The sequence below is a fragment of the Saccoglossus kowalevskii genome, chromosome 2 (assembly GCF_978046115.1).
Source record: "Saccoglossus kowalevskii chromosome 2, keSacKowa6.1, whole genome shotgun sequence".
Classification (NCBI taxonomy): Eukaryota; Metazoa; Hemichordata; class Enteropneusta; family Harrimaniidae; genus Saccoglossus; species Saccoglossus kowalevskii.
In genome coordinates, this window is record NC_140642.1 from 42586045 (window position 1) to 42610917 (window position 24873).

A 24873-nucleotide genomic window follows, 5' to 3' on the forward strand; every position below is an offset into this window, starting at 1 on the left:
TTCCCTGTAATATACAGATGTGCTCCTAGCTTGTGTTTCTCTGTAATATACAGATGTATTCCTGACTTGTGTTTCCCTGTAATATACAGATGTGTTCCTGTCTTGTGTTTCCCTGTAATATACAGACGTGTTCCTGACTTGTGTTTCCCTGTAATATACAGATGTGTTCCTGACTTGTGTTTCCCTGTAATATACAGATGTGCTCCTGACTTGTGTTTCCCTGTAATATACAGATGTGCTCCTGACTTGTGTTTCCCTGTAATATACAGACGTGTTCCTGACTTGTGTTTCCCTGTTATATACAGATGTGTTCCTGACTTGTGTTTCCCTGTAATATACAGACGTGTTCCTGACTTGTGTTTCCCTGTAATATACAGATGTGTTCCTAGCTTGTGTTTCTCTGTAATATACAGATGTATTCCTGAGTTTTGTTTCCCTGTAATATACAGATGTGTTCCTGACTTGTGTTTCCCAGTAATATACAGATGTGTTCCTGACTTGTGTTTCTCTGTAATATACAGATGTGTTCTTGACATTTGTTTCCCTGTAATATACAGATGTGTTCCTGACATGTGTTTCCCTGTAATATACAGACGTGTTCCTGACTTGTGTTTCCCTGTAATATACAGAATGATGTGTTCCTGACTTGTGTTTCCCTGTAATATACAGACGTGTTCCTGACTTGTGTTTCCCTGTAATATACAGATGTGTTCCTGACTTGTGTTTCCCTGTTATATACAGATGTGTTCCTGACTTGTGTTTCTCTGTAATATACAGATGTGTTCTTGACTTGTGTTTCCCAGTAATATACAGATGTGTTCCTGACTTGTGTTTCCCTGTAATATTCAGATGTGTTCCTGACTTGTGTTTCCCAGTAATATACAGATGTGTTCCTGACTTGTGTTTCCCTGGAATATACAGATGTGTTCCTAGCTTGTGTTTCTCTGTAATATACAGATGTGTTCCAGACTTGTGTTTCCCTGTAATATTCAGATGTGTTCCTGACTTGTGTTTCCCTGTAATATACAGATGTGTTCCTGACTTGTGTTTCCCTGTAATATACAGACGTGTTCCTGACTTGTGTTTCCCAGCAATATACAGATGTGTTCCTAGCTTGTGTTTCTCTGTAATATACAGATGTGTTCCTGACTTGTGTTTCCCTGTAATATACAGACGTGTTCCTGACTTGTGTTTCCCAGTAATATACAGACGTGTTCCTGACTTGTGTTTCCCTGTAATATTCAGATGTGTTCCTGACTTGTGTTTCCCTGTAATATACAGATGTGTTCCTACGGTAGCTTGTGTTTCCCTGTAATATACAGATGTGTTCCTGACTTGTGTTTCCCTGTAATATACAGACGTGTTCCTGACTTGTGTTTCCCAGCAATATACAGATGTGTTCCTAGCTTGTGTTTCTCTGTAATATACAGATGTGTTCCTGACTTGTGTTTCCCTGTAATATACAGACGTGTTCCTGACTTGTGTTTCCCAGTAATATACAGACGTGTTCCTGACTTGTGTTTCCCTGTAATATTCAGATGTGTTCCTGACTTGTGTTTCCCTGTAATATACAGATGTGTTCCTACGGTAGCTTGTGTTTCCCTGTAATATTCAGATGTGTTCCTGACTTGTGTTTCCCAGTAATATACAGATGTGTTCCTGACTTGTGTTTCCCTGTAATATACAGATGTGTTCCTACGGTAGCTTGTGTTTCCCTGTAATATACAGATGTGTTCCTGACTTGTGTTTCCCTGTAATATACAGATGTGTTCCTGACTTGTGTTTTCCTGTAATATACAGATGTGTTCCAGACTTGTGTTTCCCTGTAATATACAGATGTGTTCCAGACTTGTGTTTCCCTGTAATATACAGATGTGTTCCTGACTTGTGTTTCCCTGTAATATACAGATGTGTTCCAGACTTGTGTTTCCCTGTGATATACAGATGTGTTCCTGACTTGTGTTTCTCTGTAATATTCAGATGTGTTCCTGACTTGTGTTTCCCTGTAATATACAGATGTGTTCCTGACTTGTGTTTCCCTGTAATATACAGATGTGTGCCTGACTTGTGTTTCCCTGTAATATACAGATGTGTTCCTGACTTGTGTTTCCCTGTAATATACAGATGTGTTCCTGACTTGTGTTTCCCTGTAATATACAGATGTGTTCCTGACTTGTGTTTCCCTGTAATATACAGATGTATTCCAGACTTGTGTTTCCCTGTAATATACAGATGTGTTCCAGACTTGTGTTTCCCTGTAATATACAGATGTGTTCCAGACTTGTGTTTCTCTGTAATATACAGATGTGTTCCTACGGTAGCTTGTGTTTCCCTGTAATATACAGATGTGTTCCTGACTTGTGTTTCCCTGTAATATACAGATGTGTTCCTGACTTGTGTTTCCCTGTTATATACAGATGTGTTCCTGACTTGTGTTTCTCTGTAATATACAGATGTGTTCTTGACTTGTGTTTCCCAGTAATATACAGATGTGTTCCTGACTTGTGTTTCCCTGTAATATTCAGATGTGTTCCTGACTTGTGTTTCCCAGTAATATACAGATGTGTTCCTGACTTGTGTTTCCCTGGAATATACAGATGTGTTCCTAGCTTGTGTTTCTCTGTAATATACAGATGTGTTCCAGACTTGTGTTTCCCTGTAATATTCAGATGTGTTCCTGACTTGTGTTTCCCTGTAATATACAGATGTGTTCCTGACTTGTGTTTCCCTGTAATATAAAGACGTGTTCCTGACTTGTGTTTCCCAGCAATATACAGATGTGTTCCTAGCTTGTGTTTCTCTGTAATATACAGATGTGTTCCTGACTTGTGTTTCCCTGTAATATACAGACGTGTTCCTGACTTGTGTTTCCCAGTAATATACAGACGTGTTCCTGACTTGTGTTTCCCTGTAATATTCAGATGTGTTCCTGACTTGTGTTTCCCTGTAATATACAGATGTGTTCCTACGGTAGCTTGTGTTTCCCTGTAATATACAGATGTGTTCCTGACTTGTGTTTCCCTGTAATATACAGACGTGTTCCTGACTTGTGTTTCCCAGCAATATACAGATGTGTTCCTAGCTTGTGTTTCTCTGTAATATACAGATGTGTTCCTGACTTGTGTTTCCCTGTAATATACAGACGTGTTCCTGACTTGTGTTTCCCAGTAATATACAGACGTGTTCCTGACTTGTGTTTCCCTGTAATATTCAGATGTGTTCCTGACTTGTGTTTCCCTGTAATATACAGATGTGTTCCTACGGTAGCTTGTGTTTCCCTGTAATATTCAGATGTGTTCCTGACTTGTGTTTCCCAGTAATATACAGATGTGTTCCTGACTTGTGTTTCCCTGTAATATACAGATGTGTTCCTACGGTAGCTTGTGTTTCCCTGTAATATACAGATGTGTTCCTGACTTGTGTTTCCCTGTAATATACAGATGTGTTCCTGACTTGTGTTTCCCTGTAATATACAGATGTGTTCCAGACTTGTGTTTCCCTGTAATATACAGATGTGTTCCAGACTTGTGTTTCCCTGTAATATACAGATGTGTTCCTGACTTGTGTTTCCCTGTAATATACAGATGTGTTCCAGACTTGTGTTTCCCTGTGATATACAGATGTGTTCCTGACTTGTGTTTCTCTGTAATATTCAGATGTGTTCCTGACTTGTGTTTCCCTGTAATATACAGATGTGTTCCTGACTTGTGTTTCCCTGTAATATACAGATGTGTGCCTGACTTGTGTTTCCCTGTAATATACAGATGTGTTCCTGACTTGTGTTTCCCTGTAATATACAGATGTGTTCCTGACTTGTGTTTCCCTGTAATATACAGATGTGTTCCTGACTTGTGTTTCCCTGTAATATACAGATGTATTCCAGACTTGTGTTTCCCTGTAATATACAGATGTGTTCCAGACTTGTGTTTCCCTGTAATATACAGATGTGTTCCAGACTTGTGTTTCTCTGTAATATACAGATGTGTTCCTACGGTAGCTTGTGTTTCCCTGTAATATACAGATGTGTTCCTGACTTGTGTTTTCCTGTAATATACAGATGTGTTCCTGACTTGTGTTTCCCTGTAATATACAGATGTGTTCCTGAATTGTGTTTCCCTGTAATATACAGATGTGTTCCTGACTTGTGTTTCCCTGTAATATACAGATGTGTTCCATCCAGACTTGTGTTTCCCTGTAATATACAGACGTGTTCCTGACTTGTGTTTCCCTGTTATATACAGATGTGTTCCTGACTTGTGTTTCTCTAAAATATACACATGTGTTCTTGACTTGTGTTTCCCTGTAATATACAGAATGATGTGTTCCTGACTTGTGTTTCCCTGTAATATACAGACGTGTTCCTGACTTGTGTTTCCCTGTAATATACAGATGTGTTCCTGACTTGTGTTTCCCTGTAATATACAGATGTGTTCCTAGCTTGTGTTTCTCTGTAATATACAGATGTATTCCTGACTTGTGTTTCCCTGTAATATACAGATGTGTTCCTGACTTGTGTTTCCCAGTAATATTCAGATGTGTTCCTGACTTGTGTTTCCCTGTAATATACAGACGTGTTCCTGACTTGTGTTTCCCTGTAATATACAGATGTGTTCCTGACTTGTGTTTCCCTGTAATATACAGATGTGTTCCAGACTTGTGTTTCCCTGTAATATACAGATGTATTCCTGACTTGTGTTTCCCTGTAATATACAGATGTGTTCCTGACTTGTGTTTCCCTGTAATATACAGAATGATGTGTTCCTGACTTGTGTTTCCCTGTAATATACAGACGTGTTCCTGACTTGTGTTTCCCTGTAATATACAGATGTGTTCCTGACTTGTGTTTCCCTGTAATATACAGATGTGTTCCTAGCTTGTGTTTCTCTGTAATATACAGATGTATTCCTGACTTGTGTTTCCCTGTAATATACAGATGTGTTCCTGACTTGTGTTTCCCTGTAATATACAGATGTGCTCCTGACTTGTGTTTCCCTGTAATATACAGATGTGTTCCAGACTTGTGTTTCCCTGTAATATACAGATGTATTCCTGACTTGTGTTTCCCTGTAATATACAGATGTGTTCCTGACTTGTGTTTCCCTGTAATATACAGATGTGTTCCTGACTTGTGTTTCCCTGTTATATACAGATGTGTTCCTGACTTGTGTTTCTCTGTAATATACAGATGTGTTCTTGACTTGTGTTTCCCAGTAATATACAGATGTGTTCCTGACTTGTGTTTCCCTGTAATATTCAGATGTGTTCCTGACTTGTGTTTCCCAGTAATATACAGATGTGTTCCTGACTTGTGTTTCCCTGGAATATACAGATGTGTTCCTAGCTTGTGTTTCTCTGTAATATACAGATGTGTTCCAGACTTGTGTTTCCCTGTAATATTCAGATGTGTTCCTGACTTGTGTTTCCCTGTAATATACAGATGTGTTCCTGACTTGTGTTTCCCTGTAATATACAGACGTGTTCCTGACTTGTGTTTCCCAGTAATATACAGATGTGTTCCTAGCTTGTGTTTCTCTGTAATATACAGATGTGTTCCTGACTTGTGTTTCCCTGTAATATACAGACGTGTTCCTGACTTGTGTTTCCCAGTAATATACAGACGTGTTCCTGACTTGTGTTTCCCTGTAATATTCAGATGTGTTCCTGACTTGTGTTTCCCTGTAATATACAGATGTGTTCCTACGGTAGCTTGTGTTTCCCTGTAATATTCAGATGTGTTCCTGACTTGTGTTTCCCAGTAATATACAGATGTGTTCCTGACTTGTGTTTCCCTGTAATATACAGATGTGTTCCTACGGTAGCTTGTGTTTCCCTGTAATATACAGATGTGTTCCTGACTTGTGTTTCCCTGTAATATACAGATGTGTTCCTGACTTGTGTTTCCCTGTAATATACAGATGTGTTCCTGACTTGTGTTTCCCTGTAATATACAGATGTGTTCCAGACTTGTGTTTCCCTGTAATATACAGATGTGTTCCTGACTTGTGTTTCCCTGTAATATACAGATGTGTTCCAGACTTGTGTTTCCCTGTGATATACAGATGTGTTCCTGACTTGTGTTTCTCTGTAATATTCAGATGTGTTCCTGACTTGTGTTTCCCTGTAATATACAGATGTGTTCCTGACTTGTGTTTCCCTGTAATATACAGATGTGTGCCTGACTTGTGTTTCCCTGTAATATACAGATGTGTTCCTGACTTGTGTTTCCCTGTAATATACAGATGTGTTCCTGACTTGTGTTTCCCTGTAATATACAGATGTGTTCCTGACTTGTGTTTCCCTGTAATATACAGATGTGTTCCAGACTTGTGTTTCCCTGTAATATACAGATGTGTTCCAGACTTGTGTTTCCCTGTAATATACAGATGTGTTCCAGACTTGTGTTTCTCTGTAATATACAGATGTGTTCCTACGGTAGCTTGTGTTTCCCTGTAATATACAGATGTGTTCCTGACTTGTGTTTTCCTGTAATATACAGATGTGTTCCTGACTTGTGTTTCCCTGTAATATACAGATGTGTTCCTGAATTGTGTTTCCCTGTAATATACAGATGTGTTCCTGACTTGTGTTTCCCTGTAATATACAGATGTGTTCCAGACTTGTGTTTCCCTGTAATATACAGACGTGTTCCTGACTTGTGTTTCCCTGTTATATACAGATTTGTTCCTGACTTGTGTTTCTCTAAAATATACACATGTGTTCTTGACTTGTGTTTCCCTGTAATATACAGAATGATGTGTTCCTGACTTGTGTTTCCCTGTAATATACAGACGTGTTCCTGACTTGTGTTTCCCTGTAATATACAGATGTGCTCCTAGCTTGTGTTTCTCTGTAATATACAGATGTATTCCTGACTTGTGTTTCCCTGTAATATACAGATGTGTTCCTGTCTTGTGTTTCCCTGTAATATACAGACGTGTTCCTGACTTGTGTTTCCCTGTAATATACAGATGTGTTCCTGACTTGTGTTTCCCTGTAATATACAGATGTGCTCCTGACTTGTGTTTCCCTGTAATATACAGATGTGCTCCTGACTTGTGTTTCCCTGTAATATACAGACGTGTTCCTGACTTGTGTTTCCCTGTTATATACAGATGTGTTCCTGACTTGTGTTTCCCTGTAATATACAGACGTGTTCCTGACTTGTGTTTCCCTGTAATATACAGATGTGTTCCTAGCTTGTGTTTCTCTGTAATATACAGATGTATTCCTGAGTTTTGTTTCCCTGTAATATACAGATGTGTTCCTGACTTGTGTTTCCCAGTAATATACAGATGTGTTCCTGACTTGTGTTTCTCTGTAATATACAGATGTGTTCTTGACATTTGTTTCCCTGTAATATACAGATGTGTTCCTGACATGTGTTTCCCTGTAATATACAGACGTGTTCCTGACTTGTGTTTCCCTGTAATATACAGAATGATGTGTTCCTGACTTGTGTTTCCCTGTAATATACAGACGTGTTCCTGACTTGTGTTTCCCTGTAATATACAGATGTGTTCCTGACTTGTGTTTCCCTGTTATATACAGATGTGTTCCTGACTTGTGTTTCTCTGTAATATACAGATGTGTTCTTGACTTGTGTTTCCCAGTAATATACAGATGTGTTCCTGACTTGTGTTTCCCTGTAATATTCAGATGTGTTCCTGACTTGTGTTTCCCAGTAATATACAGATGTGTTCCTGACTTGTGTTTCCCTGGAATATACAGATGTGTTCCTAGCTTGTGTTTCTCTGTAATATACAGATGTGTTCCAGACTTGTGTTTCCCTGTAATATTCAGATGTGTTCCTGACTTGTGTTTCCCTGTAATATACAGATGTGTTCCTGACTTGTGTTTCCCTGTAATATACAGACGTGTTCCTGACTTGTGTTTCCCAGCAATATACAGATGTGTTCCTAGCTTGTGTTTCTCTGTAATATACAGATGTGTTCCTGACTTGTGTTTCCCTGTAATATACAGACGTGTTCCTGACTTGTGTTTCCCAGTAATATACAGACGTGTTCCTGACTTGTGTTTCCCTGTAATATTCAGATGTGTTCCTGACTTGTGTTTCCCTGTAATATACAGATGTGTTCCTACGGTAGCTTGTGTTTCCCTGTAATATACAGATGTGTTCCTGACTTGTGTTTCCCTGTAATATACAGACGTGTTCCTGACTTGTGTTTCCCAGCAATATACAGATGTGTTCCTAGCTTGTGTTTCTCTGTAATATACAGATGTGTTCCTGACTTGTGTTTCCCTGTAATATACAGACGTGTTCCTGACTTGTGTTTCCCAGTAATATACAGACGTGTTCCTGACTTGTGTTTCCCTGTAATATTCAGATGTGTTCCTGACTTGTGTTTCCCTGTAATATACAGATGTGTTCCTACGGTAGCTTGTGTTTCCCTGTAATATTCAGATGTGTTCCTGACTTGTGTTTCCCAGTAATATACAGATGTGTTCCTGACTTGTGTTTCCCTGTAATATACAGATGTGTTCCTACGGTAGCTTGTGTTTCCCTGTAATATACAGATGTGTTCCTGACTTGTGTTTCCCTGTAATATACAGATGTGTTCCTGACTTGTGTTTTCCTGTAATATACAGATGTGTTCCAGACTTGTGTTTCCCTGTAATATACAGATGTGTTCCAGACTTGTGTTTCCCTGTAATATACAGATGTGTTCCTGACTTGTGTTTCCCTGTAATATACAGATGTGTTCCAGACTTGTGTTTCCCTGTGATATACAGATGTGTTCCTGACTTGTGTTTCTCTGTAATATTCAGATGTGTTCCTGACTTGTGTTTCCCTGTAATATACAGATGTGTTCCTGACTTGTGTTTCCCTGTAATATACAGATGTGTGCCTGACTTGTGTTTCCCTGTAATATACAGATGTGTTCCTGACTTGTGTTTCCCTGTAATATACAGATGTGTTCCTGACTTGTGTTTCCCTGTAATATACAGATGTGTTCCTGACTTGTGTTTCCCTGTAATATACAGATGTATTCCAGACTTGTGTTTCCCTGTAATATACAGATGTGTTCCAGACTTGTGTTTCCCTGTAATATACAGATGTGTTCCAGACTTGTGTTTCTCTGTAATATACAGATGTGTTCCTACGGTAGCTTGTGTTTCCCTGTAATATACAGATGTGTTCCTGACTTGTGTTTCCCTGTAATATACAGATGTGTTCCTGACTTGTGTTTCCCTGTTATATACAGATGTGTTCCTGACTTGTGTTTCTCTGTAATATACAGATGTGTTCTTGACTTGTGTTTCCCAGTAATATACAGATGTGTTCCTGACTTGTGTTTCCCTGTAATATTCAGATGTGTTCCTGACTTGTGTTTCCCAGTAATATACAGATGTGTTCCTGACTTGTGCTTCCCTGGAATATACAGATGTGTTCCTAGCTTGTGTTTCTCTGTAATATACAGATGTGTTCCAGACTTGTGTTTCCCTGTAATATTCAGATGTGTTCCTGACTTGTGTTTCCCTGTAATATACAGATGTGTTCCTGACTTGTGTTTCCCTGTAATATACAGACGTGTTCCTGACTTGTGTTTCCCAGCAATATACAGATGTGTTCCTAGCTTGTGTTTCTCTGTAATATACAGATGTGTTCCTGACTTGTGTTTCCCTGTAATATACAGACGTGTTCCTGACTTGTGTTTCCCAGTAATATACAGACGTGTTCCTGACTTGTGTTTCCCTGTAATATTCAGATGTGTTCCTGACTTGTGTTTCCCTGTAATATACAGATGTGTTCCTACGGTAGCTTGTGTTTCCCTGTAATATACAGATGTGTTCCTGACTTGTGTTTCCCTGTAATATACAGACGTGTTCCTGACTTGTGTTTCCCAGCAATATACAGATGTGTTCCTAGCTTGTGTTTCTCTGTAATATACAGATGTGTTCCTGACTTGTGTTTCCCTGTAATATACAGACGTGTTCCTGACTTGTGTTTCCCAGTAATATACAGACGTGTTCCTGACTTGTGTTTCCCTGTAATATTCAGATGTGTTCCTGACTTGTGTTTCCCTGTAATATACAGATGTGTTCCTACGGTAGCTTGTGTTTCCCTGTAATATTCAGATGTGTTCCTGACTTGTGTTTCCCAGTAATATACAGATGTGTTCCTGACTTGTGTTTCCCTGTAATATACAGATGTGTTCCTACGGTAGCTTGTGTTTCCCTGTAATATACAGATGTGTTCCTGACTTGTGTTTCCCTGTAATATACAGATGTGTTCCTGACTTGTGTTTCCCTGTAATATACAGATGTGTTCCAGACTTGTGTTTCCCTGTAATATACAGATGTGTTCCAGACTTGTGTTTCCCTGTAATATACAGATGTGTTCCTGACTTGTGTTTCCCTGTAATATACAGATGTGTTCCAGACTTGTGTTTCCCTGTGATATACAGATGTGTTCCTGACTTGTGTTTCTCTGTAATATTCAGATGTGTTCCTGACTTGTGTTTCCCTGTAATATACAGATGTGTTCCTGACTTGTGTTTCCCTGTAATATACAGATGTGTGCCTGACTTGTGTTTCCCTGTAATATACAGATGTGTTCCTGACTTGTGTTTCCCTGTAATATACAGATGTGTTCCTGACTTGTGTTTCCCTGTAATATACAGATGTGTTCCTGACTTGTGTTTCCCTGTAATATACAGATGTATTCCAGACTTGTGTTTCCCTGTAATATACAGATGTGTTCCAGACTTGTGTTTCCCTGTAATATACAGATGTGTTCCAGACTTGTGTTTCTCTGTAATATACAGATGTGTTCCTACGGTAGCTTGTGTTTCCCTGTAATATACAGATGTGTTCCTGACTTGTGTTTTCCTGTAATATACAGATGTGTTCCTGACTTGTGTTTCCCTGTAATATACAGATGTGTTCCTGAATTGTGTTTCCCTGTAATATACAGATGTGTTCCTGACTTGTGTTTCCCTGTAATATACAGATGTGTTCCATCCAGACTTGTGTTTCCCTGTAATATACAGACGTGTTCCTGACTTGTGTTTCCCTGTTATATACAGATGTGTTCCTGACTTGTGTTTCTCTAAAATATACACATGTGTTCTTGACTTGTGTTTCCCTGTAATATACAGAATGATGTGTTCCTGACTTGTGTTTCCCTGTAATATACAGACGTGTTCCTGACTTGTGTTTCCCTGTAATATACAGATGTGTTCCTGACTTGTGTTTCCCTGTAATATACAGATGTGTTCCTAGCTTGTGTTTCTCTGTAATATACAGATGTATTCCTGACTTGTGTTTCCCTGTAATATACAGATGTGTTCCTGACTTGTGTTTCCCAGTAATATTCAGATGTGTTCCTGACTTGTGTTTCCCTGTAATATACAGACGTGTTCCTGACTTGTGTTTCCCTGTAATATACAGATGTGTTCCTGACTTGTGTTTCCCTGTAATATACAGATGTGTTCCAGACTTGTGTTTCCCTGTAATATACAGATGTATTCCTGACTTGTGTTTCCCTGTAATATACAGATGTGTTCCTGACTTGTGTTTCCCTGTAATATACAGAATGATGTGTTCCTGACTTGTGTTTCCCTGTAATATACAGACGTGTTCCTGACTTGTGTTTCCCTGTAATATACAGATGTGTTCCTGACTTGTGTTTCCCTGTAATATACAGATGTGTTCCTAGCTTGTGTTTCTCTGTAATATACAGATGTATTCCTGACTTGTGTTTCCCTGTAATATACAGATGTGTTCCTGACTTGTGTTTCCCAGTAATATTCAGATGTGTTCCTGACTTGTGTTTCCCTGTAATATACAGATGTGTTCCTGACTTGTGTTTCCCTGTAATATACAGATGTGCTCCTGACTTGTGTTTCCCTGTAATATACAGATGTGTTCCAGACTTGTGTTTCCCTGTAATATACAGATGTATTCCTGACTTGTGTTTCCCTGTAATATACAGATGTGTTCCTGACTTGTGTTTCCCTGTAATATACAGATGTGTTCCTGACTTGTGTTTCCCTGTTATATACAGATGTGTTCCTGACTTGTGTTTCTCTGTAATATACAGATGTGTTCTTGACTTGTGTTTCCCAGTAATATACAGATGTGTTCCTGACTTGTGTTTCCCTGTAATATTCAGATGTGTTCCTGACTTGTGTTTCCCAGTAATATACAGATGTGTTCCTGACTTGTGTTTCCCTGGAATATACAGATGTGTTCCTAGCTTGTGTTTCTCTGTAATATACAGATGTGTTCCAGACTTGTGTTTCCCTGTAATATTCAGATGTGTTCCTGACTTGTGTTTCCCTGTAATATACAGATGTGTTCCTGACTTGTGTTTCCCTGTAATATACAGACGTGTTCCTGACTTGTGTTTCCCAGTAATATACAGATGTGTTCCTAGCTTGTGTTTCTCTGTAATATACAGATGTGTTCCTGACTTGTGTTTCCCTGTAATATACAGACGTGTTCCTGACTTGTGTTTCCCAGTAATATACAGACGTGTTCCTGACTTGTGTTTCCCTGTAATATTCAGATGTGTTCCTGACTTGTGTTTCCCTGTAATATACAGATGTGTTCCTACGGTAGCTTGTGTTTCCCTGTAATATTCAGATGTGTTCCTGACTTGTGTTTCCCAGTAATATACAGATGTGTTCCTGACTTGTGTTTCCCTGTAATATACAGATGTGTTCCTACGGTAGCTTGTGTTTCCCTGTAATATACAGATGTGTTCCTGACTTGTGTTTCCCTGTAATATACAGATGTGTTCCTGACTTGTGTTTCCCTGTAATATACAGATGTGTTCCTGACTTGTGTTTCCCTGTAATATACAGATGTGTTCCAGACTTGTGTTTCCCTGTAATATACAGATGTGTTCCTGACTTGTGTTTCCCTGTAATATACAGATGTGTTCCAGACTTGTGTTTCCCTGTGATATACAGATGTGTTCCTGACTTGTGTTTCTCTGTAATATTCAGATGTGTTCCTGACTTGTGTTTCCCTGTAATATACAGATGTGTTCCTGACTTGTGTTTCCCTGTAATATACAGATGTGTGCCTGACTTGTGTTTCCCTGTAATATACAGATGTGTTCCTGACTTGTGTTTCCCTGTAATATACAGATGTGTTCCTGACTTGTGTTTCCCTGTAATATACAGATGTGTTCCTGACTTGTGTTTCCCTGTAATATACAGATGTGTTCCAGACTTGTGTTTCCCTGTAATATACAGATGTGTTCCAGACTTGTGTTTCCCTGTAATATACAGATGTGTTCCAGACTTGTGTTTCTCTGTAATATACAGATGTGTTCCTACGGTAGCTTGTGTTTCCCTGTAATATACAGATGTGTTCCTGACTTGTGTTTTCCTGTAATATACAGATGTGTTCCTGACTTGTGTTTCCCTGTAATATACAGATGTGTTCCTGAATTGTGTTTCCCTGTAATATACAGATGTGTTCCTGACTTGTGTTTCCCTGTAATATACAGATGTGTTCCAGACTTGTGTTTCCCTGTAATATACAGACGTGTTCCTGACTTGTGTTTCCCTGTTATATACAGATTTGTTCCTGACTTGTGTTTCTCTAAAATATACACATGTGTTCTTGACTTGTGTTTCCCTGTAATATACAGAATGATGTGTTCCTGACTTGTGTTTCCCTGTAATATACAGACGTGTTCCTGACTTGTGTTTCCCTGTAATATACAGATGTGCTCCTAGCTTGTGTTTCTCTGTAATATACAGATGTATTCCTGACTTGTGTTTCCCTGTAATATACAGATGTGTTCCTGTCTTGTGTTTCCCTGTAATATACAGACGTGTTCCTGACTTGTGTTTCCCTGTAATATACAGATGTGTTCCTGACTTGTGTTTCCCTGTAATATACAGATGTGCTCCTGACTTGTGTTTCCCTGTAATATACAGATGTGCTCCTGACTTGTGTTTCCCTGTAATATACAGACGTGTTCCTGACTTGTGTTTCCCTGTTATATACAGATGTGTTCCTGACTTGTGTTTCCCTGTAATATACAGACGTGTTCCTGACTTGTGTTTCCCTGTAATATACAGATGTGTTCCTAGCTTGTGTTTCTCTGTAATATACAGATGTATTCCTGAGTTTTGTTTCCCTGTAATATACAGATGTGTTCCTGACTTGTGTTTCCCAGTAATATACAGATGTGTTCCTGACTTGTGTTTCTCTGTAATATACAGATGTGTTCTTGACATTTGTTTCCCTGTAATATACAGATGTGTTCCTGACATGTGTTTCCCTGTAATATACAGACGTGTTCCTGACTTGTGTTTCCCTGTAATATACAGAATGATGTGTTCCTGACTTGTGTTTCCCTGTAATATACAGACGTGTTCCTGACTTGTGTTTCCCTGTAATATACAGATGTGCTCCTAGCTTGTGTTTCTCTGTAATATACAGATGTATTCCTGACTTGTGTTTCCCTGTAATATACAGATGTGTTCCTGTCTTGTGTTTCCCTGTAATATACAGACGTGTTCCTGACTTGTGTTTCCCTGTTATATACAGATGTGTTCCTGACTTGTGTTTCTCTGTAATATACAGATGTGTTCCTGACTTGTGTTTCCCTGTAATATACAGATGTGCTCCTGACATGTGTTTCCCTGTAATATACAGACGTGTTCCTGACTTGTGTTTCCCTGTTATATACAGATGTGTTCCTGACTTGTGTTTCCCTGTAATATACAGACGTGTTCCTGACTTGTGTTTCCCTGTAATATACAGATGTGTTCCTAGCTTGTGTTTCTCTGTAATATACAGATGTATTCCTGAGTTTTGTTTCCCTGTAATATACAGATGTGTTCCTGACTTGTGTTTCCCAGTAATATACAGATGTGTTCCTGACTTGTGTTTCTCTGTAATATACATATGTGTTCTTGACATGTGTTTCCCTGTAATATACAGATGTGTTCCTGACATGTGTTTCCCTGTAATATACAGACGTGTTCCTGACTTGTGTTTCCCTGTAATATACAGATGTGTTCCTGACTTGTGTTTCCCTGTAATATACAGACGTGTTCCTGACTTGTGTTTCCCTGTTATATACAGATGTGTTCCTGACTTGTGTTTCCCTGTAATATACAGATGTGTTCCTGGCTTGTGTTTCTCTGTAATATACAGATGTATTCCTGACTTGTGTTTCCCTGTAATATTCAGATGTGTTCCTGACTTGTGTTTCTCTGTAATATACAGATGTGCTCCTGAGTTGTGTTTCCCTGTAATATACAGATGTGTTCCTGACTTGTGTTTCCCTGTAATATACAGATGTGTTCCAGACTTGTGTTTCCCTGTAATATACAGATGTATTCCTGACTTGTGTTTCCCTGTAATATTCAGATGTGTTCCTGACTTGTGTTTCCCTGTAATATACAGATGTGTTCCTGGCTTGTGTTTCTCTGTAATATACAGATGTGTTCCTGGCTTGTGTTTCTCTGTAATATTCAGATGTGTTCCTGACTTGTGTTTCCCTGTAATATACAGATGTGTTCCAGACTTGTGTTTCCCTGTAATATACAGATGTGTTCCTGACTTGTGTTTCCCTGTAATATACAGATGTGTTCCTGACTTGTGTTTCCCTGTAACATACAGATGTGTTCCTGACTTGTGTTTCCCTGTAATATACAGATGTGTTCCTGGCTTGTGTTTCTCTGTAATATACAGATGTATTCCTGACTTGTGTTTCCCTGTAATATACAGATGTATTCCTGAGTAGTACTGTATTCTTATAGATCTTACAGAGTAACTGGGAGTGCAATAATTCACAATGTAATAAGGCTAAACTCTTTACCAGCAATATCAGGTTCTGGTGGATTAATATTATCATGTGTACTTGGTTGAACTGAATCCCCATCACCAGATGAGATGTCTGTATTTGTTGGTTCCACAATATTACTATTACCCATATCTTCCATACCAATCTGCCACATCCAAAATCCTAATGTGTTTACATTGGAATATCTGTAATCAAATCACACCATGACAATAATATTTCTATATCACAAGAACGTATATATTGTTCAAACTGTCAGCTGAGATAGCTCCACTGTTAGCAATGCACATTTCAATTAAAGAACAGAAGATATCATTAGAAAATGAACAATATGTATAGTATGTATAGCAATCGGACTTGCTGTTTTCAACAAGAATTCAAAAATATCACTTTTACCAAAAATGACAAAAAATGATATCATCATGAAATGAACAAATCTAAGAGAGGTCTACCTGTAGTACCTATATATATAATAGCAAAACAATCAGACTTGCGTTTTTTAACAAGAAGTCAAAAATATTACTTTTTACCAAAAATGACAAAAATATTCACCAAAATTAGAGAATTAAAGATATCATCATGAAATGAACAAATCAGAGAGAGGTCCACATGTAGTACCTATATAAATAATATCAAGGCAATTGGACTTTTGGTTTTTAACAAGAAGTCGAAAATATCACTTTTTACCAAAAATTACAAAAATATTCACCAAAATTAGAGAATTAAAGATATTATCATGCTCGACAAAGTCGACAGCGAAGCTAAAATATGGCTGCCCAATGATGAAGAGTTTTACATTCACACCATTCTTACCTATTGAGAAGGTAAACATCTTTTACGTCAGATACAGGCACGTTATAGTATCGAGACTTGTCTCCAGCATAGAAACCACTCAGTGGCCAGTATTCTACATTTATCTCTGAGCTTTGATTTTCATCATCGTATAAATATATAGCATATGTACTGCTACCATCATTGGCTAATACCACTTGAAAACTTGTTAACTGAGAAAAAAATTAATCGATTATTACACAGTAATGTGTTATTCAAATAACATCAGATCGTAAGAATAATCGACAAGCGACCACATGCTCAAAATAACTCCACCGTTTTTGGAGATTGTGTGTCTTTTTAAGTTGATAATGTTATTAAATGATGAGTAACAGGACAGGCAGTTTTCAAGAAGTCAATTTATATAATTTTTTACTAAAAATGCCAGAAAATTCACTATTAAAAACAAATAATTGTACATGTATCACCCCAAAATTAATAAATCTGACAGGTCTTCTTGAGCAGGTAGTTTTTAAGAAAAAACAAAATGAACACATTTTATAAAGGTGCACCCAGAGTACTTGCATTGCAAGTATCAAATTAAGTTGCTAATAAGTAATTGTACACTCAAGTAATCAAGAATTAAAGTATATAAAGTTTGAACATGAATCATAAAAGCATGTCAGAGATATAGTTCCAAAACATCATTCGTTGAAACACAGTCCCTTCATATGTGGGGCCGATCATAGCACAAGACGGGAATATCATTACATATGTGGGGCAGATCATAGCACAGGGTAGGGATATCATTACATATGTGGGGCAGAGCATAGCACAGAGTGGGATATCATTAAATATGTGGGGCAGATCATAGCACAGGGTGGGGGATATTACACATGTGGGGCAGATCATAGCACAGGGAGGAGATCTCATTACATATGTGGGGCAGATCATAGCACAGGGTTGGAGATATCATTACACATGTGGGCCAGATCATAGCACAGGGTGGGGATATCATTACATATGTGGGGCAGATCATAGCACAGGGTGGGGATATCATTACATATGTGGGGCAGATCATAGCACAGGGTGGGGATATCATTACATATGTGCGACAGATCATAGCATGGGGTGGGGATATTATTTCATATGTGGGGCAGATCATAGCACAGGGTGGGGATATCATTACATATGTGGGGCAGATCATAGCACAGGGTGGGGATATCTTTACATATGTGCGACAGATCATAGCATGGGGTGGGGATATTATTTCATATGTGGGGCAGATCATAGCACAGGGTGGGGATATCATTACACATGTGGGCCAGATCATAGCACAGGGTGGGGATATCATTACACATGTGGGCCAGATCATAGCACAGGGTGGGGATATCATTACACATGTGGGCCAGATCATAGCACAGGGTGGGGATATCATTACATATGTGGGGCAGATCATAACACAGGGTGGGGATATCATTACATATGTGGGGCAGATCATAGCACAGAGTGGGATATCATTACATATGTGGGGCAGATCATAGCATGAGGAAGGAGGATGCACTACAAAGGGAGGGAAGACCATAGCATGGGTTGAAGGTCATCTATGCATACAGATTAACAATATACATAAGTTGAAGAGTACCGGTACCGGTAATCACCTAATTATATACCCTATATATAAAATATGTTTTTGAAATGCAGTCCCTCACCCCCTTGGCCATTTTCGCTGATTTTTCGTCGCCGCAGCGATTCACGTCCTAAATTTTGGTTCTCCGGACGTCTCTAATAAATACTGGATTGAATTAGCTAAATTATGAAAAATTCATCGAAGATTGGGCGAAAATTGGTCGTTTTTGGCCTCAACGTTTTTTTGCTCGGAAACGCAGGGGCGATAAGACTCGATTTTCAAGAACGCAGGTCACTCGGATAGGACGGTTTCTATTGTATCGAGTCTGTTGTGTGTCTATAAACATAACAATTTTGTTTTTTGGTGAATATGGAACATGCTCTATTCCAATAAATGATTTTTATATGCAAATCGAACAATTTAAATAGTTCCGTATTGTAACGTCTCCCATATAAATAGTCCTCTACTCCCCAAAATTTGACAATGATACCAGCCCAGAATGGACTTTCTGTTCAGCGCGTCTTTGATTGTAGCAATGTTTACGTCACTGTACGAAAATACGCACACTTGCGAATTTGACAAAATTCACTTGAGCGTCTTAGGATAGTGGGAATAGAAGTAAATAGATGGAAATGTCAGTTACGTCACTCATGAAGATTGATGATTTGATTGCTGGCCAGGATAGATGTATTTAGTGTCCATTTCTATGCAATATGTATACACCTGTGATTCTCAATTTCGATGTGTAAAATCATGCTGTGGACGGCGACAGCTGACAGATTGTTTTGATTCAGCGGATTTCTTGGCATGGGCAACTGATTTTTAGGTTTCTGTTTTTTTTAATATTCTGACGTTTACTTGGTCTCAATTTTCATATACCACTCAGACACTTACAACAAGTAAGTAAACGGGTCAGGACATAGGAAGGACTAGGACATAGGACTCTGAAGGCCCCTGAGAAAGCGTCATCCATCGTACAACGTTAATGAACGAAATGTACATTACAATCTCATGCTTCCGAACAATCCAATATTTATGCTGGAGAACAGACTATACAAGTACTGTCTACGATATACTGCAAAATATGGAAATGACATACCTATTTAACCCTTGTTGATTTTTGTACAGAATTCCAAGAACACAAAACAAACAACTGACAACATTCGACAAAACAAAAACACTACACACTATAGTCACTGTAGTCACACCAGTAAGAAATACTGTGGAACTTATTACAAGTGTAAATACAAAATAAATGTCAGTGAATACAATATTTATTAATCTGCAGCCTCCATGGACAAGTTCACAACCTCTAATATTGCAAAACCGTTAGTTCTGAACTGAACTTCAAATCTCATTAGGAATTCCACATGGAATTACACAGATAGAAAAAAATTCAATATTAAGTCAAGGAAAAATAATGCTTTTTTGTCAAGGCTATGTATTAAATTATCTTATTCTGGGGTAGCTGCAGTTCTGTAGCTCGCTTGGTTTCGCTGTCGGTTATTTTGTTCGTCATGGTGTTAACGCGAAACCAGGGAGCTACAGTTCCATCATATGCGAGTTACCATATTTTACCGACCTGAAATCAGGTCGGGCCGTAACAGCCGGTTTTTTTTCATTATTTTCGCCTCAAGTTTCTACTTTTCTACTGTCGATGGGTCCCGAAACTATTTCATCAATTATTTTGAGGGCGATTGTCCGAAATTGGTCGATTTCACGACGAAAACTGCGTGAAATGGGAAAACTGTGACGCCTTGTGACGTCACGATAACTTATTCAAGATGGCGGCAAACGCGGGGATTTCGCTGTAGTTTTCCGCGGTTTTCGTCGTGAAATCGACCAATTTCGGACAATCGCCCTCAAAATAATTGATGAAATAGTTTCGGGACCCATCGACAGTAGAAAAGTAGAAACTTGAGGCGAAAATAATGAAAAAAAAACGGCTGTTACGGCCCGACCTGATTTCAGGTCGGTAAAATATGGTAACTCGCATATGATGGAACTGTAGCTCCCTGGTTTCGCGTTAACACCACGACGAACAAAATAACCGACAGCGAAACCAAGCGAGCTACAGAACTGCAGCTAATTCTGGGGGTATTTTTGTGAGTGTGCATGTATGCAAAACTTAAAATGTAATCATAGTACAAATGTAAAGTGAACAAAATTATGAGTGATTTTGGATTCGTTGGAAAAGTAGCCGAAATGCTGTGACATGGTGGGAATTGCCAAGCCAGTTTATAAAACAAGCCGATAGGCTGCTTGGCGATCCGCTCCGCTCAAAAAAAAGCAACATGTTTTCGGCTGTTATTATGGTAGAACGTGAAGCTATTACATTGGTTTATAACTGAAACCGAGCCCCGTATACAAAGTTAGCAAAAAAAACCACTCAGTCTTTAGAAGTCACTTTATTTTATTACTAGGACGTATTTTGCTGTTAAATTTATTATTTCTAACCGCTTTGCGATAGTATTTTCTGGATTGAAGGCAGCATTTGCAATTCATTCATAGTTCAAAGTTGCGTTGGGATTACGTTGATACAGTGTAACAATGTTGGCGCCGGTGATCTCCTACCAGTGCGCAACGTAGCCAAAATAAAAAAAACAAAAACAAGATCATATGAACACTATTACAAGACTGGTAGGAGGTAATAAATTTTGGACGAAGGTATTCAAAAATCAGTTTTTGGCTGTTGCCATGGCAGCGGTTAGCCTAGATTTTTTTTTTCAATTAGTGACGGTACGACCTGCCTGTCAAGTATGAACAAAATTAGCCAATGCAAAGATGAAAAAAACCACAGAGCAGTTAAAAACCGTTGCTGGTAAAAAGTTACCCCAACTTTGAGGTCAAGTTTCTCGGTAATGAAAATAGACATAAACAAGCAGCCTATCGGCTGAGATAGCTCCGCTGTTAGCAATGCACATTTCAAGTAAAGAACTGAAGACATCATTAGAAAATGAACAATATGAATAGTATCAAAGCAATCGGACTTACAGTTTTTAACAAGAAGTCGAAAATATCACTTTTTACCAAAAATTACAAAAATATTCACCAAAATAAATTAATTAGAGAATTGAAGACATCATCACAAAACGAACAAATCTGAGAGAGGTTCACATGTAGTACCTCTATATATGTAATATCAAAGCAATCGGACTTACAGTTTTCAACAAGAAGTCGAAAATATCACTTTTTACCAAAAATGACAAAAATATTCACCAAAATTAGAGAATTGAAGATATCATCACAAAATGAACAAATCTGAGAGAGGTGCACATGTAGTACCTATATATGTAATATCAAAGCAATCGGACTTGCGGTTTTTAACAAGAAGTCGAAAATATCAGTTTTTACCAAAAATGACAAAAATATTCACCAAAATTAAAGAATTAAAGATATCATTACAAAATTAACAAATCTGAGAGAGGTCCACATGTAGTACCTATAGATGTAATATCAAAGCAATTGCACTTGCGGTTTTTAATAAGAAGTCAAAAATATCACTTTTTACCAAAAATGACAAAAATATTCACCAAAATTAGAGAATTGAAGATATCATCACGAAATAAACAAATCTGAGAGAGGTCCACATGTAGTACCTATATATGTAGTATCAAAGCAATTGGACTTGCGGTTTTTAACAAGAAGTCAAAAATATCACTTTTCACCAAAAAATGACAAAAATATTCACCAAAAATAGAGAATTAAAGATATCATTACAAAATGAACAAATCTGAGAGAGGTCCACATGTAGTACCTATATATGTAATATCAAAGCATTTGCACTTGCGGTTTTTTACAAGAAGTCGAAAATATCAGTTTTTACCAAAAATGACAAAAATATTCACCAAAATTAGAGAATTAAAGATATCATTACAAAATGAACAAATCTGAGAGAGGTCCACATGTAGTACCTATATATGTAATATCAAAGCAATTGCACTTGTGGTTTTTAACAAGAAGTCGAAAATATAAGTTTTTACCAAAAATGACAAAAATATTCACCAAAATTAGAGAATTAAAGATATCATTACAAAATGAACAAATCTGAGAGAGGTCCACATGTAGTACCTATATATGTAATATCAAAGCAATTGCACTTGCGGTTTTTAACAAGAAGTCGAAAATATCAGTTTTTACCAAAAATGACAAAAATATTCACCAAAATTAGAGAATTGAAGATATCATCACGAAATGAACAAATCTGAGAGAGGTCCACATGTAGTACCTATATATGTAATATCAAAGCAATTGCACTTGCGGTTTTTAACAAGAAGTCGAAAATATCAGTTTTTACCAAAAATGACAAAAATATTCACCAAAATTAGAGAATTAAAGATATCAACATGAAATGAACAAATCTAAGAGAGGTCTACCCAAGGTACATATACACCAAGTATCAAAGCATTTAGGCTTGTAGTTTTCAAGAAGAAGTCGAAAAAGTAAAACATTGACACGGACGACGGACGACGACGACGGACAATCACTCATATGATAAGCTCCGCTCGACAAAGTCGACAGCGGAGCTAAAAACCCAGTGAATTTATGCCCACACTAAGACTGAGTAGAATAAGCTACTTAATCGTAGAAATGTAGGGTGAGATACATTTGGCGTGAAGGTATTAAAAAAAATCAGTTTTTTGGCTGTTGCCATGGAAATGTTGGGCCAGAATATTTTTTTTCAGATTTTTCCTTATAACTAGGGTGAAGGTGTGCCCTACCTGCAAAGTTTGAGCAAAATTGGCCATGCCAAAATAATCACAGAATAATTAATACGTGAAAACACTGGAAATCACCCACACAGACACACAGAAGTGATTTTAAGGGTAATCCTAGGGGGGCGGATCGCAAACAAACGTGATTTTAAGGGCAATTCTAGCGGAGTGGATCACCAATAGTAAACAAAACATTTTGGAAATATTACTGACCGCAAAAGACGCTCATCGTGAAGTGTCTTGTTAGAATATAAACAAGCAGCCTGTCGGCTGAGATAGCTCCGCTGTTAGCAATGCACATGGCAATTAAAGAACAGAAGACATCATTAGAAAATGAACAAATCTGAGAGAGGTCCACATGTAGTACCTATATGTATAATATATCAAAGCAATTGGACTTGCGGTTTTCAACAAGAAGTCGAAAATATCACTTTTTACCAAAAATTACAAAAATATTCATCAAAATTAGAGAATTAAAGATATCATCATGAAATGAACAAATCTGAGAGAGTCCACATGTAGTACCTATATATGTAATATCAAAGCAATTGGACTTGCGATTTTCAACAAGAAGTCAAAAATATCACTTTTTACCAAAAATTACAAAAATATTCACCGAAATTAGAGAATTAAAGATATCATTACAAAATGAACAAATCTGAGAGAGGTCCACATGTAGTACCTATATATGTAATATCAAAGCAATTGGACTTGCGGTTTTCAACAAGAAGTTGAAAATATCACTTTTTACCAAAAATTACAAAAATATTCACCAAAATTAGAGAATTAAAGATATCATTACAAAATGAACAAATCTGAGAGAGGTCCACATGTAGTACCTATATGTATAATATATCAAAGCAATTGGACTTGCGGTTTTCAACAAGAAGTCGAAAATATCACTTTTTACCAAAAATTACAAAAATATTCATCAAAATTAGAGAATTAAAGATATCATCATGAAATGAACAAATCTGAGAGAGTCCACATGTAGTACCTATATATGTAATATCAAAGCAATTGGACTTGCGATTTTCAACAAGAAGTCGAAAATATCACTTTTTACCAAAAATTACAAAAATATTCACCGAAATTAGAGAATTAAAGATATCATTACAAAATGAACAAATCTGAGAGAGGTCCACATGTAGTACCTATATATGTAATATCAAAGCAATTGGACTTGCGGTTTTCAACAAGAAGTTGAAAATATCACTTTTTACCAAAAATTACAAAAATATTCACCAAAATTAGAGAATTAAAGATATCATTACAAAATGAACAAATCTGAGAGAGGTCCACATGTAGTACCTATATATGTAATATCAAAGCAATTGGACTTGCGGTTTTCAACAAGAGGTCGAAAATATCACTTTTTACCAAAAATTACAAAAATATTCACCAAAATTAGAGAATTGAAGATATCATTACAAAATGAACAAATCTGAGAGAGGTCGACATGTAGTACCTATATATGTAAATATCAAAGCAATTGGACTTGCGGTTTTCAACAAGAAGTCGAAAATATCACTTTTTACCAAAAATGACAAAAATATTCACCAAAATTAGAGAATTAAAGATATCATTACAAAATGAACAAATCTGAGAGAGGTCCACATGTAGTACCTATATATGTAATATCAAAGCAATTGCACTTGCGGTTTTCAACAAGAAGTCGAAAATATCACTTTTTACTAAAAATGACAAAAATATTCACCAAAATTAGAGAATTGAAGATATCATCATGAAATGAACAAATCTGAGAGAGGTCTACCCAAGGTACATATACACCAAGTATCAAAGCATTCAGGCTTGTAGTTTTCAAGAAGAAGTCGAAAAAGTAAAACATTGACACGAACGACGACGACGGACGACGATGACGGACAATCACTCATATGATAAGCTCCGCTCGACAAAGTCGACAGCGGAGCTAAAAAAAAAGTATTGAAAATACTCATTTA

The 24873-nt window shown here is 37.6% G+C and overlaps 1 protein-coding gene across 1 annotated transcript in view; it reads right to left on the minus strand.

The window, feature by feature from the left end:
- LOC100369079 (nidogen-1-like) overlaps positions 1 to 24873 on the minus strand; it is a 104311-nt gene that overhangs the window by 61886 nt on the left and 17552 nt on the right. Inside the window, exons 4-5 of the mRNA XM_085495757.1 lie at positions 16610 to 16800; positions 15815 to 15984 (exon numbers count right to left, since the gene is read on the minus strand). Coding sequence (XP_085351883.1) covers positions 15815 to 15984; positions 16610 to 16800 — 361 coding nt within the window. The remainder of the gene's footprint in view (positions 1 to 15814; positions 15985 to 16609; positions 16801 to 24873) is intronic.